The 12,529-nt window shown below is 43.3% G+C and overlaps 1 protein-coding gene across 2 annotated transcripts in view; it reads right to left on the bottom strand.

The window, feature by feature from the left end:
* The window catches only part of LARP4 (La ribonucleoprotein 4), a 102,143-nt gene that overhangs the window by 34,720 nt on the left and 54,894 nt on the right, over positions 1-12,529 (bottom strand). For both annotated transcript variants that reach the window (XM_068267345.1, XM_068267344.1), the window contains exons 8-12: positions 10,065-10,118; positions 8,943-9,155; positions 6,313-6,419; positions 4,564-4,785; positions 542-587 (exon numbers count right to left, since the gene is read on the bottom strand). In XM_068267345.1, the coding sequence (XP_068123446.1) occupies positions 542-587; positions 4,564-4,785; positions 6,313-6,419; positions 8,943-9,155; positions 10,065-10,118 (642 nt within the window). The remainder of the gene's footprint in view (positions 1-541; positions 588-4,563; positions 4,786-6,312; positions 6,420-8,942; positions 9,156-10,064; positions 10,119-12,529) is intronic.

Below are 12,529 nucleotides of genomic sequence, written 5' to 3'. Positions count from 1 at the left end.
CAGCTGGCAGACTGTTTACGGAGCAGAGCTCTGTCACTTAAGTGGGGATGCATGCACGATTCCGGCTAATCTCAGCCCCCTGGACTTGACGCCGATCTGTGTTTGGCGCTCCTGGTGAGTCACCTTCCCGACGCCTATCGGCGTTAGGCGGTCGGGAAGGGGTTAAAGAAGCACCATGCCAGATTGCTATAAACAGAGTAGGGGAGCTCTTGTGCACACCTAAGCAGGATGAGAGTCTTGCCCGTCTTTCTCACGTATGTACGAACCTTTGCATTCAACTGTATCCTGTATTCTTTTCAGACATTCTAACCCATCAACAAAAAGTGAAGCCATATATTTATCACATTTTTAAATCCAATCTGGGATGTAGGAAAAATGAATGCCTGACTGTATTGGTTTGCTGGATAGAACATTAGTTTAGCTCAATATATGGCCTTCAATACTTTTTTCCAACCTAAGTGAAAGCAACCAATGCAGTGTAACAAACATTTTAACAACTATTTAATACCATACAAAAGTTAATAAAAACAAAAGCACATACTGAAGTACGGTCATCGTTTCTTCTTCTGCCTCTGTAAGTACTTCTCCTGTAATGGGAAAAAGAAAATAAACATGTGAATAGAAGTATGATGCATTAAACACACATACGTGTTTTTGGTTTTGTTTTTTTGAGTGGGCCAGCATTAACAACTATGGTGGCATAAGCATACAAGAACTTCCCAAGTCTGTTCAGATGTACAGAGGTTTCCCATTGTGACTACATACAGCTTTTCTAGTAGTCTCTGCCTATTAACCACTTCGCATCCAGACTGTTTTCCCCTTATGAACCAGAGCAGTTTAGACGTTTTAGCTATGTCCCTATTCAATCAGCAATAACTTTATCCCTACTCACTACACCTAACTGATTTATGTATCGTTTTTTTCAGGACAAACCAGGCTTTCAATGGGGGGTATTTAGTCCCAAGAACAATTTTGTTTCTATGCATTTTAATGGAAAAATAGGGGGAAAAAATGAAAAAAAAAAAAAAAAAGCATTATTTCTCAGTTAACAATTCCAGTTTAAAAATAAGTGCCACAGTGATAAAAACCATGCCACCAGTTTTATGTCCCCACTAATATAGTCAGATGTGTCCCGAGTATCAGCCCAACCTTCCCAGTATAGCCAGATGTGACCCCAATATCAGTACCCCCAGGTATAGTCAGGTGTCCCTTGTATGTACCACCCCCCAGTATAGAGACCGTAACGCCACCAGGTTTGGCACCCCTCACTATAGAGGCAGATGTGTCCCCAGGATACAATTTCCCCACTATAGCGATATGGGCCCCCAGAATCCCCCCCCCCACCAATTATAGCCAGATGTGCCCCCAATATTAGGTTACCCCCCCCCCCAGTAACCAAATGAGCCCCCATTGTCAGATGTCCTCCCCCCCCCCCCTCCAGTTACCTAGATGCCTGGCAGTTTTTTCACAGCCTATACCCCCCCCCCCCACCCCTCAGTGTGGATAGCCAGATGTGCTCCCTTTCACCAATTAGTAAGGCAGCTGAGAGTGCCGGAGGGTGCGCTTGGAAGCGCTCCAGATTGTGCACAGCAGGGCTACAAGCAAGTCAGTATATCTACGTCATGGTGGCTTGGAGGATACCACAGATGATGTAGATATATTCTAGTGGTGGTTTAAGTGGTTAAGCATGTTCTACACATCAGTGTGACGTAATCAGCAGCGCGGCAGCTAAGTGGATAGCACTCACCCCTTGCAACACTAGGGTCCACACTCTAAACCTCTGACAGGACACTATCCAAAGTTGAGTCTAACAGGAACTGGCAGATTGCGCAAGCTTTATTCTAGCAAGGACACCATCAGTGGGTACAGGCAGTACTCCACTACTGGGCTCAAGTTGGGTGGTCCAGAATTTTACCTTGCATGGGCCCCCAAAGGAAGCCTTATATGGGACCCACAGACTTTTGTGGATTCTGATAGTGGCCCTGGTAAGTTATTTAGTTGGCTCCTATACTGTGGCTATATACTGACTAGGATACAAACAATAGATTGTGAGCTCTTAAAGTAGATTTGGTGACATGTAAAGTGCTGCAGAAAATGCACTACATAAATATACAATAAAATTTCTTCATATTTTTGACAGTAAACCCTTGCTTGCTGATCAATACTGGAGGATGGCAGAATCTAAAGTTCCAGTTCAGGGGCAATTTTGTCTCAAAAACAAATTTTAAATCCTCACCAGATATACTTTTATCCTCTCATAAGTCTGTCCACGTACAATCTGAATTTTATGGTCACTATTTTTATTTTAAAAGAAACCAGAGGAGGAAAAAAAAAAAAAAAAAAAAAAGTTATACATAACCTGGGGCTTCCTCCAGCCCCATGCTTATGGATCGCTCCCACGCCGCCTTACTCTACTGCCTGTAGCTCCGGTACCAGGTCCTGTGACTTCCTGCAGTTGCGGCCAATCTGCGCAAGAGGAAGTGCACACTCTCCGGTGGCTGCCGGAGAGATACGTAGAGGGCACAGTTCTCTTGCGCATACTGGCCGCTACTGGAGGAAGTAACGGAACACGGTACCGGAGCTGCAGGCAGCAGAGGAAGGCGATGTGGGAGCGATTCATGTGCATGGGGCTGGAGGAGGCCACAATTCTGTATTAAAAGAAAAAATATTCCATCTCTGGTACACTTTAAGCATGCTGACTTTCTTGTGCCAACTGTCTGCCACTGTATTTGTGTTTAACAAAATTTCACTTTTGAGGAAGAGACACTGCATAGAAAGTAATGTTTGACTTAATGCACAGCTGCATGCAATTCTGTGCACCACCAAATAGAAACTATTCTCTTCACCTATTTAGAAATCCTTAGGCCCAGTGCACACCAAAACCGCTAGCAGATCGTCAAAACGCTAGCGGTTTTGAGAGCAGAGAGCAGATATTTGGCCGGGTGCACACCAAGTGGATTTTGTATGCGATCCACCAGCCGCATCAGCCAGTGAAAACGCTTGGCTATTGTATTTCAATGTGTGGTGCACACCGGCGGTTTGAGGTTTTTTAGCAAACCGCAAACGCGCAGCAGGAGGCGCGTTTGCGGCTTGGCAAAAACCTCAAACCGCCGGTGTGCACCATCCCATTGCCATACATTTGCCAAGCATTTTTCTAGGCGTATGCGGCCGGCGGATCGCTCCAAAAACCGCTCGGTGTGCACTGGGCCATTAAAAAGGGGAGGATGATATAATGACTACAGCCATGACACAGACACACAAGTAATGAGATGCGCGCGTTCTGGTACTTGATCTCGATGATATCAACTGACAGCCCATAATACTATTTGGTAAAACACTTGAGGAGCATTTTGAAAGCTCACAAAAATATGTGGTTTTTTTTTTTTTTTTTTTAACTTTAGTACCCTGCAACAAATGTAAAACCTAGAATTTCCATTCACCAATAGTTTGCTTAGTTCAGGTTTGGGTTAGGCTATAAGAATGAAAACAGCAATGATGGCTTTCATAATCTTTCAGTTAAAAGGTTTGCTTTGTTTCTAGCTGCTCCAGAGAACCGGAGGTCACAAAAGTCGCTGCAGATGCACTGATTGGCACTGAAGGGGTGGGGGAGAGGCTGGAACAGTCAGAGGGGTGCCAGTGTGAAGGCTCTTAAGAGGCAGGAAGGGGCATTACGCAGGAGGGTATGCAGTATGTATGCAGGGGTCCCCAACCCCCAGGCCCACTGCTGGTCCGTGAGCCGTTTGCAGCTCTGTCCTCTCGCCCCCTCCCCCCGCAGCCGCCGTTGTGTTTTTAGCTGGCGGCCGCTTCCTCTTTATATACCTTGGTCAGTCCCTCTCCTTCAATACTGCCTTCTCTCACAGCAGCGCGTCTCCCAGCTGCTGTGAATAGGAAGAAGCAGGAGAGTGGCTTCCTGAAGCAGCGATGCGTATCGCCGTTACCATGGGAACCGCTGCACTGCTTCCTGCCTCTTCACAGAAGCCGGGAGACACGCTGCTGTGAGAGACGGGATTGAAGGAGAGGTGCTGACCAAGGTATATAAATAGGAAGCGGGCGCTACTAGCTATACTGGGGCCAGCTACACTAGCTATACTGGGGCATCTATACTAACTATACTGGGGTAGTTATACTAACTATACTGAGGCATCTATACTAGCTATATTGGGGCAGCTAAACTATACTGAGGCATCTTCACTAGCTATACTGGGGCAGCTATACTAACTATACTGAGGCATCTATAGTGGCTATACTGGGGCATCTATACTGGCTATACTGCAGCAGCTATAATCCCTATACTGCGGCAACTATACTTCGATACCCTACCTGTATCTAACCGCCCCCCCACCCCCGGAAACTGGCACACCCCGCTCCCCCCCTCCCCCCAGGGAAAGGTTTGGTCTGGATAGTGGTCCCCAGGCCAAAAAAGGTTGGGGACCCCTGATGTATAGCATATGATGGATCATAATCACATGGGAAGCACAAAGGAAGAAGGTTTACATCTTTCCATCAAACAACCACAGAATTAACCAATATGTGAAAGGAAAATGGTAAAAGCCATGTACACACCTGCCCCGGACTGATCCATCTGTACCATTCTGCTCCATATGTAGAGACAGCGTGTCTTTCATGTACACACTATCCTGGTGCCCCGATAAAGACGTGGTATGCCGATCTGAGGTGAAGGAACGGGTGGTTCCTCTGCTTACATTTATGTCTGATAATGATCCGGGAACTGTAGTGCCAGAGTCAGTAGTCCTGTCCGAGTTAGATCGAAACTGCGACTTTACACTACAGTTAAAAAACAAACAATTACTAACAATCCCTCGAATTCAAATGATTGCAATCTACAGAATTTAACATTTTGAGAAACAGAGGAAAGGGGAACTTCCTTATTGGAGCTAACTTAACTGCCACATTTACAATTGCACTTTAAATAGGTGGCTCTGCCTTGTCTATAATGGATAATCAGAGGAACTCTTATTTCTGCAGATGTAAATATGACGGTCAGCAGAGCGTCATGAAAGGGCTGTTATAAACACCATCACGCTCTCTGAACACTGACAGCCACTTCCCATTCCCCACATCCATGTTAAAAGTTAACAGGTCCTGTTGATCCTCTGTCTAACACTTTTAGCCATAGACACTGAACAAGCATCAGGGGTTTGACATTGTCAAATCTGACAAGATTATCTGCATGCTTGTTTCTGGTGTTATTCAGACATTATGCTGGGAATACACGGTATTTTTTTGCTAAGAATAGTTCCGATAGATGCCTTCGATGATAAAATTAGATTGCGCATCAAATCGAATGCGCAAATCGTAACTTGTATTCCCAGCATTACTGCAGCCAAATAGATCAGCAGGGCAGCCAGGCAATTGGTATTGTTTAAAAGGAAACAAATATGGCAGCTTCCATATTCTCACTTCAGTTGTCCTTTAATCTTGTGCCATTGCCATACTTACAAAAAAAAAACTACAATTTTGTATTCTTTCTTGTGCTGCTGGGTCACATTGCTGTATTACCACGGGAAATAATGGGCGACAATCATAATATACTGACCCCATCAGACTTACTAGTCAATAGACCGTATTACCAGAAGTTAAAAAAAAAATAATAATCAAAATGTGTTGCTGGACATATAGCAATACTCATGTAGGAAGGGATTAACCCGAAACATGTTGTGTATTCTACCTAAATGCAAGTTTATTCGCCTTTTGAGTGCCTCCTTCATTTGTACATTGCTGGTATGTGTTGTGGAGTGGAGGGATTGTGCACTGGCAGACCAGGTGTATGAGGCCTGGTGTGAGAGCCTAACTCAGCAACCCAGTTTCATGTAATAAAAAGACCTAGCTTAATGTCCACACTGCAGATCCTGCCAAAGTTCAGCTGGCACCATTCTGCACTAGAATGCGTCACTAAGGTCAATACGGTTCTACCAATGCAAGCAGAAATTAGTGCAGACAATAGGCTGAGAGTATCCCCTGCTTGTTACATTTTGACTCAGCCTGTGACCTTACAGGACATGAAAAAAAGTACTCGGTCATTAACAAATGAGAAGCTAGCTGAACCATTCCAGAAAGCTTTCGTCAGACAGTTTAACACAATAGGCCGAACTGCTAAAACTCCATTCTTTTGTTTGAAAAGCTGAATGGCAATCCTCTTTGCGGATGTATAACAGGCCCTTTCCAGCAAAGGAGAGTACATGGGCACAAGCACTTACTGTGCATAGCAACAAGCAAAAAGATTACACTCCAAAGACAGTTAAATTGCTCACAGTGTGCAGACATCAATTGGAATAATCTAAATTGACATACCGATTTCTGTGAAAGGGCCTTCCTATACTTAATGAAGCAGCACTTGTTTTATAAGATCCTGAAGAATTAAAACCATTTACAAAGCCACCACCATTAGGAAACGGGGCCTGGAGGGGGGGAAAAAAAACAAAAACCATAATGATATAAGATAACATGCTTTTAAGGTGGCCACACACACACCATACAATTAAAAGATCCAATTTTACACAATTTGATAAATACGATCAGTAGTATCAAAAAAGCTATATTTTTTTTTTTTTAAATGTATTCTTTAGATAAATCTGATCGAATTTCCTGTTTTGATAAAGGAAGATCGGGAGTGTTGGATTTTTCTGACCAATTTATATGAAAATTGAATGGTGTGCAGTAGATAAAAAAATTCTTCATGTACAAATCCAAGCAATTTTTTCAGAGATTTCAATCATTTTCATCATAACTGGGAACAAATTGAACGTGTATGGTACATTGGTCAGGTTTTTGAAATGTTACAATCAGAAAAATTGCCTTCAATTCTTGAATTGAAAAGATATTTAAAAATGATATGGTGTGTGGCCACCTTACACTTACAAGTAATCTTTAAAAACGCCTGACGTACACATTGCATTAAAAAAAACTATTAAACCTGGGCTGGGACCCACTAGCAGGGCATTTCTATGCACTTGTGATCTGTGAAGTTCATGGTTATGTAATGCTATGGAGGATAGATATACAGGTAGTCCCCGACTTACGAAAGACCCGTCGATACGAACGGCATGGATTGTCTGTTTCTATGAGAACAAGTCAATAAAAATATTTCTCAAATTGAGAAAGTCGACTTAAAAAAAAATTGCTTTTAAAACTTGTATAAACAGGTACAAAGGGCAGAGGTGACACGGAGGGGGACACTAGAGGCACAATGTTCCGACTTAAGAACAGATTCAGGTTAAGAACGAACTTACAGTCCCTATCTCGATCGTTAACCGGGGACTACCTGTATATACACACACACACACTGAAAAAAGTTAACAGAAACATTTTGAAATTGCTTACATTATACAAAGACTTTTTTTTTTTAAATATGAAATCACACACTGATAACTTCAGCAACATCTCTTAGCTGACGTTTTTAACACAATCATCAATGGAACAAACAGCGCCCCTGAAGGCAGATCATGAGGGGGGTATGCATTAGCATTCAAAACACACTTGAACTTTGTACATCTTCACGTTTGCTTTTAAGGGAATTGAGTTTATGCCGTCATCGGGGCTTATATGTGAAGGAACACCTTAGCAGTATATTGCTGAAGTAATTGCAGTGTCATTTTAAGTGCAGAAAAGTGCTGTCTCTACCTCAGAGCATGATTATATTGTCTGATACAACTAGCTGGGTTTACATGCAGATTGTTACGCCTTCAAAGGGGTGCGCACGACATACATATAGGATTCCAAATACATTATGTCCTTGGTCCAGAATTTAAGCCCTCAGATCTCATAATCTTGCATTCATCGGGATGGTTAAACATCCATAAACTGAGCATAAAGCCACTACCACTGTCAGCGATCAGCAATTAATACTGGTCTCTGAGAGGTGTACAATTACCTACACAATGAAAGTTTACAAACAGCTCATTTATGAATGTTAACCTTCACTCCCTCCAGGCGCAAGTCATCATCACTGGGCTATAATGCAAGACCTCAGCTGCAATAAACCTAAAACACTCCCATAGCAACAAACTCCAATGTGAACTCTAACCTGCACAATGCACACATTCAGTCTAGATCATACATATCAATTTCCAGCCCGCGGGCCAAAACTGGCACTCAGAGCCATTACATTTGGCTCCCAAGTGGTTTCCCCACTTTGCATTATGTTTGGGCCACTCTAGACCACCAGGGAAACTATACTGGAGGTAACGCCCTAGATCACCAGGGAAGCCATATAAGGGAGGTAGAGGGAAAGCCCTAAAAACTCGGAAATTGTATAGGGGAGGGGGGTGGGCCCTCTAGATACCAGGGAACTGTATAGGGGGAAGGACCACCACTAGACACCAGGGAACTGTATAGGTAGGGGTGTGTGTGTGGTGTGTGGTTCAACAGCTGGGAACTTTATAAAAGTAGGAATGTGGCCCGTAGACATTGAGGTTGGCCCGCGACTAGGTCTCAGTGTACAATTTCGGCCCACTTTGTATAAGAGTTTGACACCCCTCATCTAGGTTAGTTAACCAGGCACTAGGCATAGAAAAATCTATGACAGTTATCTATCCAGACCACGTTACAGTATATCCATTCGGCACCCAGAAGAATACAACTCTGCAAGGGTTAAGGAGGTCATGACTGATAAAATAAAACGAGCCATTGTAAGCATTTATAAGAGCTTTCACCATTTTGCTTGCTCATTTTGAAGCAAGTGTTACATCAACATGTTGCACTATTGCAAAAGGTTTGTAGACTTCTGACCACAACTATTCTGCTGCCCAAATTGAGCATACAAATATCCTGGCTGAATGGAACCATTTTCCACTAATTAAACAGCCAGCTGCTCACCTCTCTGTAACCATTCCCTGTAAGTAAACATTCCTCAAATATACAGAAATCAAACAGAATCACACAGCATTGGTATATTATGACAGCGAGAGTTGGCTACCACTTACCAGTGGTGTTTCAAAGTAAGGTGCTGGGCTTGGAGACCACGTCTGAGGCACAATGTTATATAGTGAATACTGTTGATGAGGATTATATACAGGCTGCATAAAGAGTGGAGAGGCAAACTGTGCTTGAGTCTGAACTGGCTGGGTATACACACTTGAGTCCACTGCTCTATATCCATTCTTCGCAAAGAATGTGTTGATGGCTTTTATCCTGGCCTGTTGTGGGAAGAATTAATGCATTAATTGCGTACACAAAAATGTGCATAAAAAACAGGAAATCATCAACACTACTACATTAGAGATTTGAGAATCATTAGAACAGTCTACAAGTGGAAGGCCTATAACTGGCACTGAATACAATAAAAGTGAGCTGGAAAATCCATGTCAGCCAACCTTTTCACCTAAGTCACATCTGGGTAGAGAAAGCCAAGGTGCACCTACAGAAGTGCTTGCAAAGATTACCCAGTCTGATCATTAAGTTGCACTCTGACAGATTCAGGGTCAGGACACTACTACTAGCATCTAAGTTTCTTCCAGCTGATTAGTTTTCCTCCCATCAGGGATACTTTGTTTGTGGAAAGTTGGCAATGTGCATGGTTTGACTCACTGCTGTACACAGTATAATAGTCTATGGATAAGTTAAGGGAATTGAGTGTACGCCATCAACAGGGTTTATGTGTGAAGGGACAGCTTAGCAGTATTTTGATGAATTACAGTGTAATTCCAAATGCAGAGAAGTGCTGTCTTTACCCCTGAGAGCATGATTATATTGTCCAACCATGAGCTGGCACAACTAACTGGGTTTACATGCAGCTTGTTACTCCAAGAGGTGCGCATTACATCAATACAGTTTCTAATACATTATGGCTTTGGTCCAGAATTTAAGCCCTCAGATCTCATAATCTTGCATTCATCGGGATGGTTTAACAGTCATAAACTGAGCATAAAGTCACTACCACTGTCAGGGATCAGCAATTAATACTGGTCTCTGAGAGGTGTACAATTATTTACAAAAATGAAAGGTTTGAAACCGCTCATTTATGAATGTTAACCTTCATTCCCTCCAGGCGCAAGTCATCATCACTGGGCTATATAATGCAGCAAGGGCAAATAAAAACTACTTACCATTATTGGCTTGTCCTGAAAGGTTTTAACTTCTTCCCTTAAATATTTAAAAGCCTAAGCAGGAAAAAGGGGAGGAAGAGAAAAAAAAAAGTTTACTATGGAGCAGAAAAGGTCTTGATACATGCACAAAATACTAAATTACATTAATTCTAAATCTGGAAGTTTAGAGATCACACTTGAGTCCACAGAAAATGGCTGAGGTTTTTTTTTTGCAGACGATCCTTTGCGTTTTCAGCACACCTGGACGACAGCCAGCTGACAATAGGAACTACATGCGATATGCAAAGAAAAAACAGCTGGTATTTTTTACCGGATGCGGAAACCGCTGTTGGTAGCACTCTTAACACAGCTGTCCATAGGGAATCATTAGGTGCATTTGCTCATCATGGAAAAACACATGCAATTACCTAAAGTGTGATCCCTGCCTAAGGGTGCATATACACAACAATTTTGATTGACCTATTTACCACTTCCACCTAGTATGAGGGCCAACGGATTTGAATACTATGAACAGATTGTGTAGATAAACTATCATAGAACATGGAAGTGATAAAACTAGCCAACCAAAATGGGATGTGTGTACGTACCCCAAGGCTGAGGCTTTCAGCAAGAAGTGCATGGCCTCAATTCACTAAGATCATGCTGGAGATAATAAGGCAAGAGAAAACTTACCTCCACACAGTGAGAGTTACCCTATCTCTTCTTTCCTTAAAGCGGAATATAACCCTGCATTTCAACTTTGCTTTAAAGCATTATTTACAGCATATTCTATGCAACCAGCATTTTTTTTTTTACTAGACCAGCATTGGAAGGGTTACACACAGAGCTTTAAAGTTCCGTGGATAGACGCATCCAAAGTTTAGATACATTTAAGTAAACACAATGTAACAAGTGGTGAATGTTACACACTTTCTGGCTGTCCTCCAGCTCCTGCACAGTCAGGCCCCGTTCACACTGCACGCGTTTCCAGCCGCGTTTTGGAAACGCGTGCAGGTGGCCGACACGCACGACATCAGACATTGCATAGAGTGCAATGTCTGATGTTCACACTGCATGCGTTCCGGACCTGTGCAGTCCGGAAACGCATGCTGCACGCATTTTTTGTAAAAACGCATGGCTGTCCCATTCACTTTTCAGTGATGGGATCAGCCACGCAACGCATACGAACGCGGATGGCGTGCGTTCGTACGCGTTGCGGTCCGCATGCGTTGCGGTCTGCGTTCTGCAGTCTGAACGGGGCCTCAGAGTGTGTGTGTGTGTCACTTTCCACACTTGTTACATTGTATTTATTTAAATGTATCTAAACTTCAGATGTGTCTGTATTTCTATCCAGGAACTTTAAAGCTCTGTGTGTAACCCTTCCAATGCTAGTCTAGTAAAAAAAAAAATGCTGGTTGCATATAATATGCTGTAAATAATGTTTTAGAGCAAAGTTGAAATGCAGGGTTATATTCCGCTTTAAAGAGAACCCGAGGTGGGTTTGAAGATTATTATCTGCATACAGAGGATGGATCTGCCTATACAGCCCAGCCTCTGTTGCTATCCCAAACCCCCCTAAGATCCCCCTGCACTCTGCAATCCCTCATAAATCACAGCCACGCTGCTGACAAACAGCTTGTCAGAGCTGGCTGTGTTTATCTCTATAGTGTCAGTCTGCTGCTCTCTCCGCCTCCTGCAGAACTCCGGTCCCCGCCTGCATCCCTTCCCTCCCTGCTGATTGGAGGGAAGGGATGGGGGCATGGACTGGAGCTATGCAGGAGGCGGAGGAGCAGCCGAGACTGACACTACAGATGTAAACACAGCCTCACAGCACGGCTGTGATTTATGAGGGATTGCAGAGTGCAGGGGGACCTTAGTGGGGTTTGGGATAGCAACAGAGGCTGGGCTGTATAGGCAGATCCAGCCTCACTATGCAGATCACATTCTTTAAACACACCTCGGGTTCTCTTTAAGTTACCTCCTCTGTAGTTATTTTCACACGCAGTTAATAAACAGCATGTCTAACTGTGGAGTTATTTTAAGGGTTGAAGAGTTAACTTAGACAGAAGAGTGAACTTCAGGTTTGCCTGAGGTAAAATGTTTCCTGAATACGACATGCCTTATCACCACAGTGACCACTCTAGAAACATTATTAAAGACAGGAGATAAGCTTAGTGAATTGAGGCCAATGTCATTTAACAGATCAAGAGTTAACACCTCCGCTATTGCATTCTGGCTCCTGTTAAAAGGAAACCAGAGACGATAAAGAAAAATATGTTATACATACCTGAGGATTCCTTCAGCCCCATGTGCATGAATCGCTCCCACGCCGCCGTCTTCAGTCTTCTCCAGCTCCGGTACCAGGTCCTGTGACTTTGGCCAGTCTGCGCAAGAGAAGTGCACTCTATGTACCTGTACGTAGAGAGCGCTCTTCTCATGCGTCATTCTGGCTGAAGTTACGGGACCTGGTAGCGGCTATCGAGAAG

This window comes from Hyperolius riggenbachi, chromosome 2 (assembly GCF_040937935.1).
Source record: "Hyperolius riggenbachi isolate aHypRig1 chromosome 2, aHypRig1.pri, whole genome shotgun sequence".
NCBI lineage: Eukaryota > Metazoa > Chordata > Amphibia > Anura > Hyperoliidae > Hyperolius > Hyperolius riggenbachi.
Note: the sequence above shows the minus strand (reverse complement) of the source record. Positions and strands in the feature narration are given on the sequence as shown.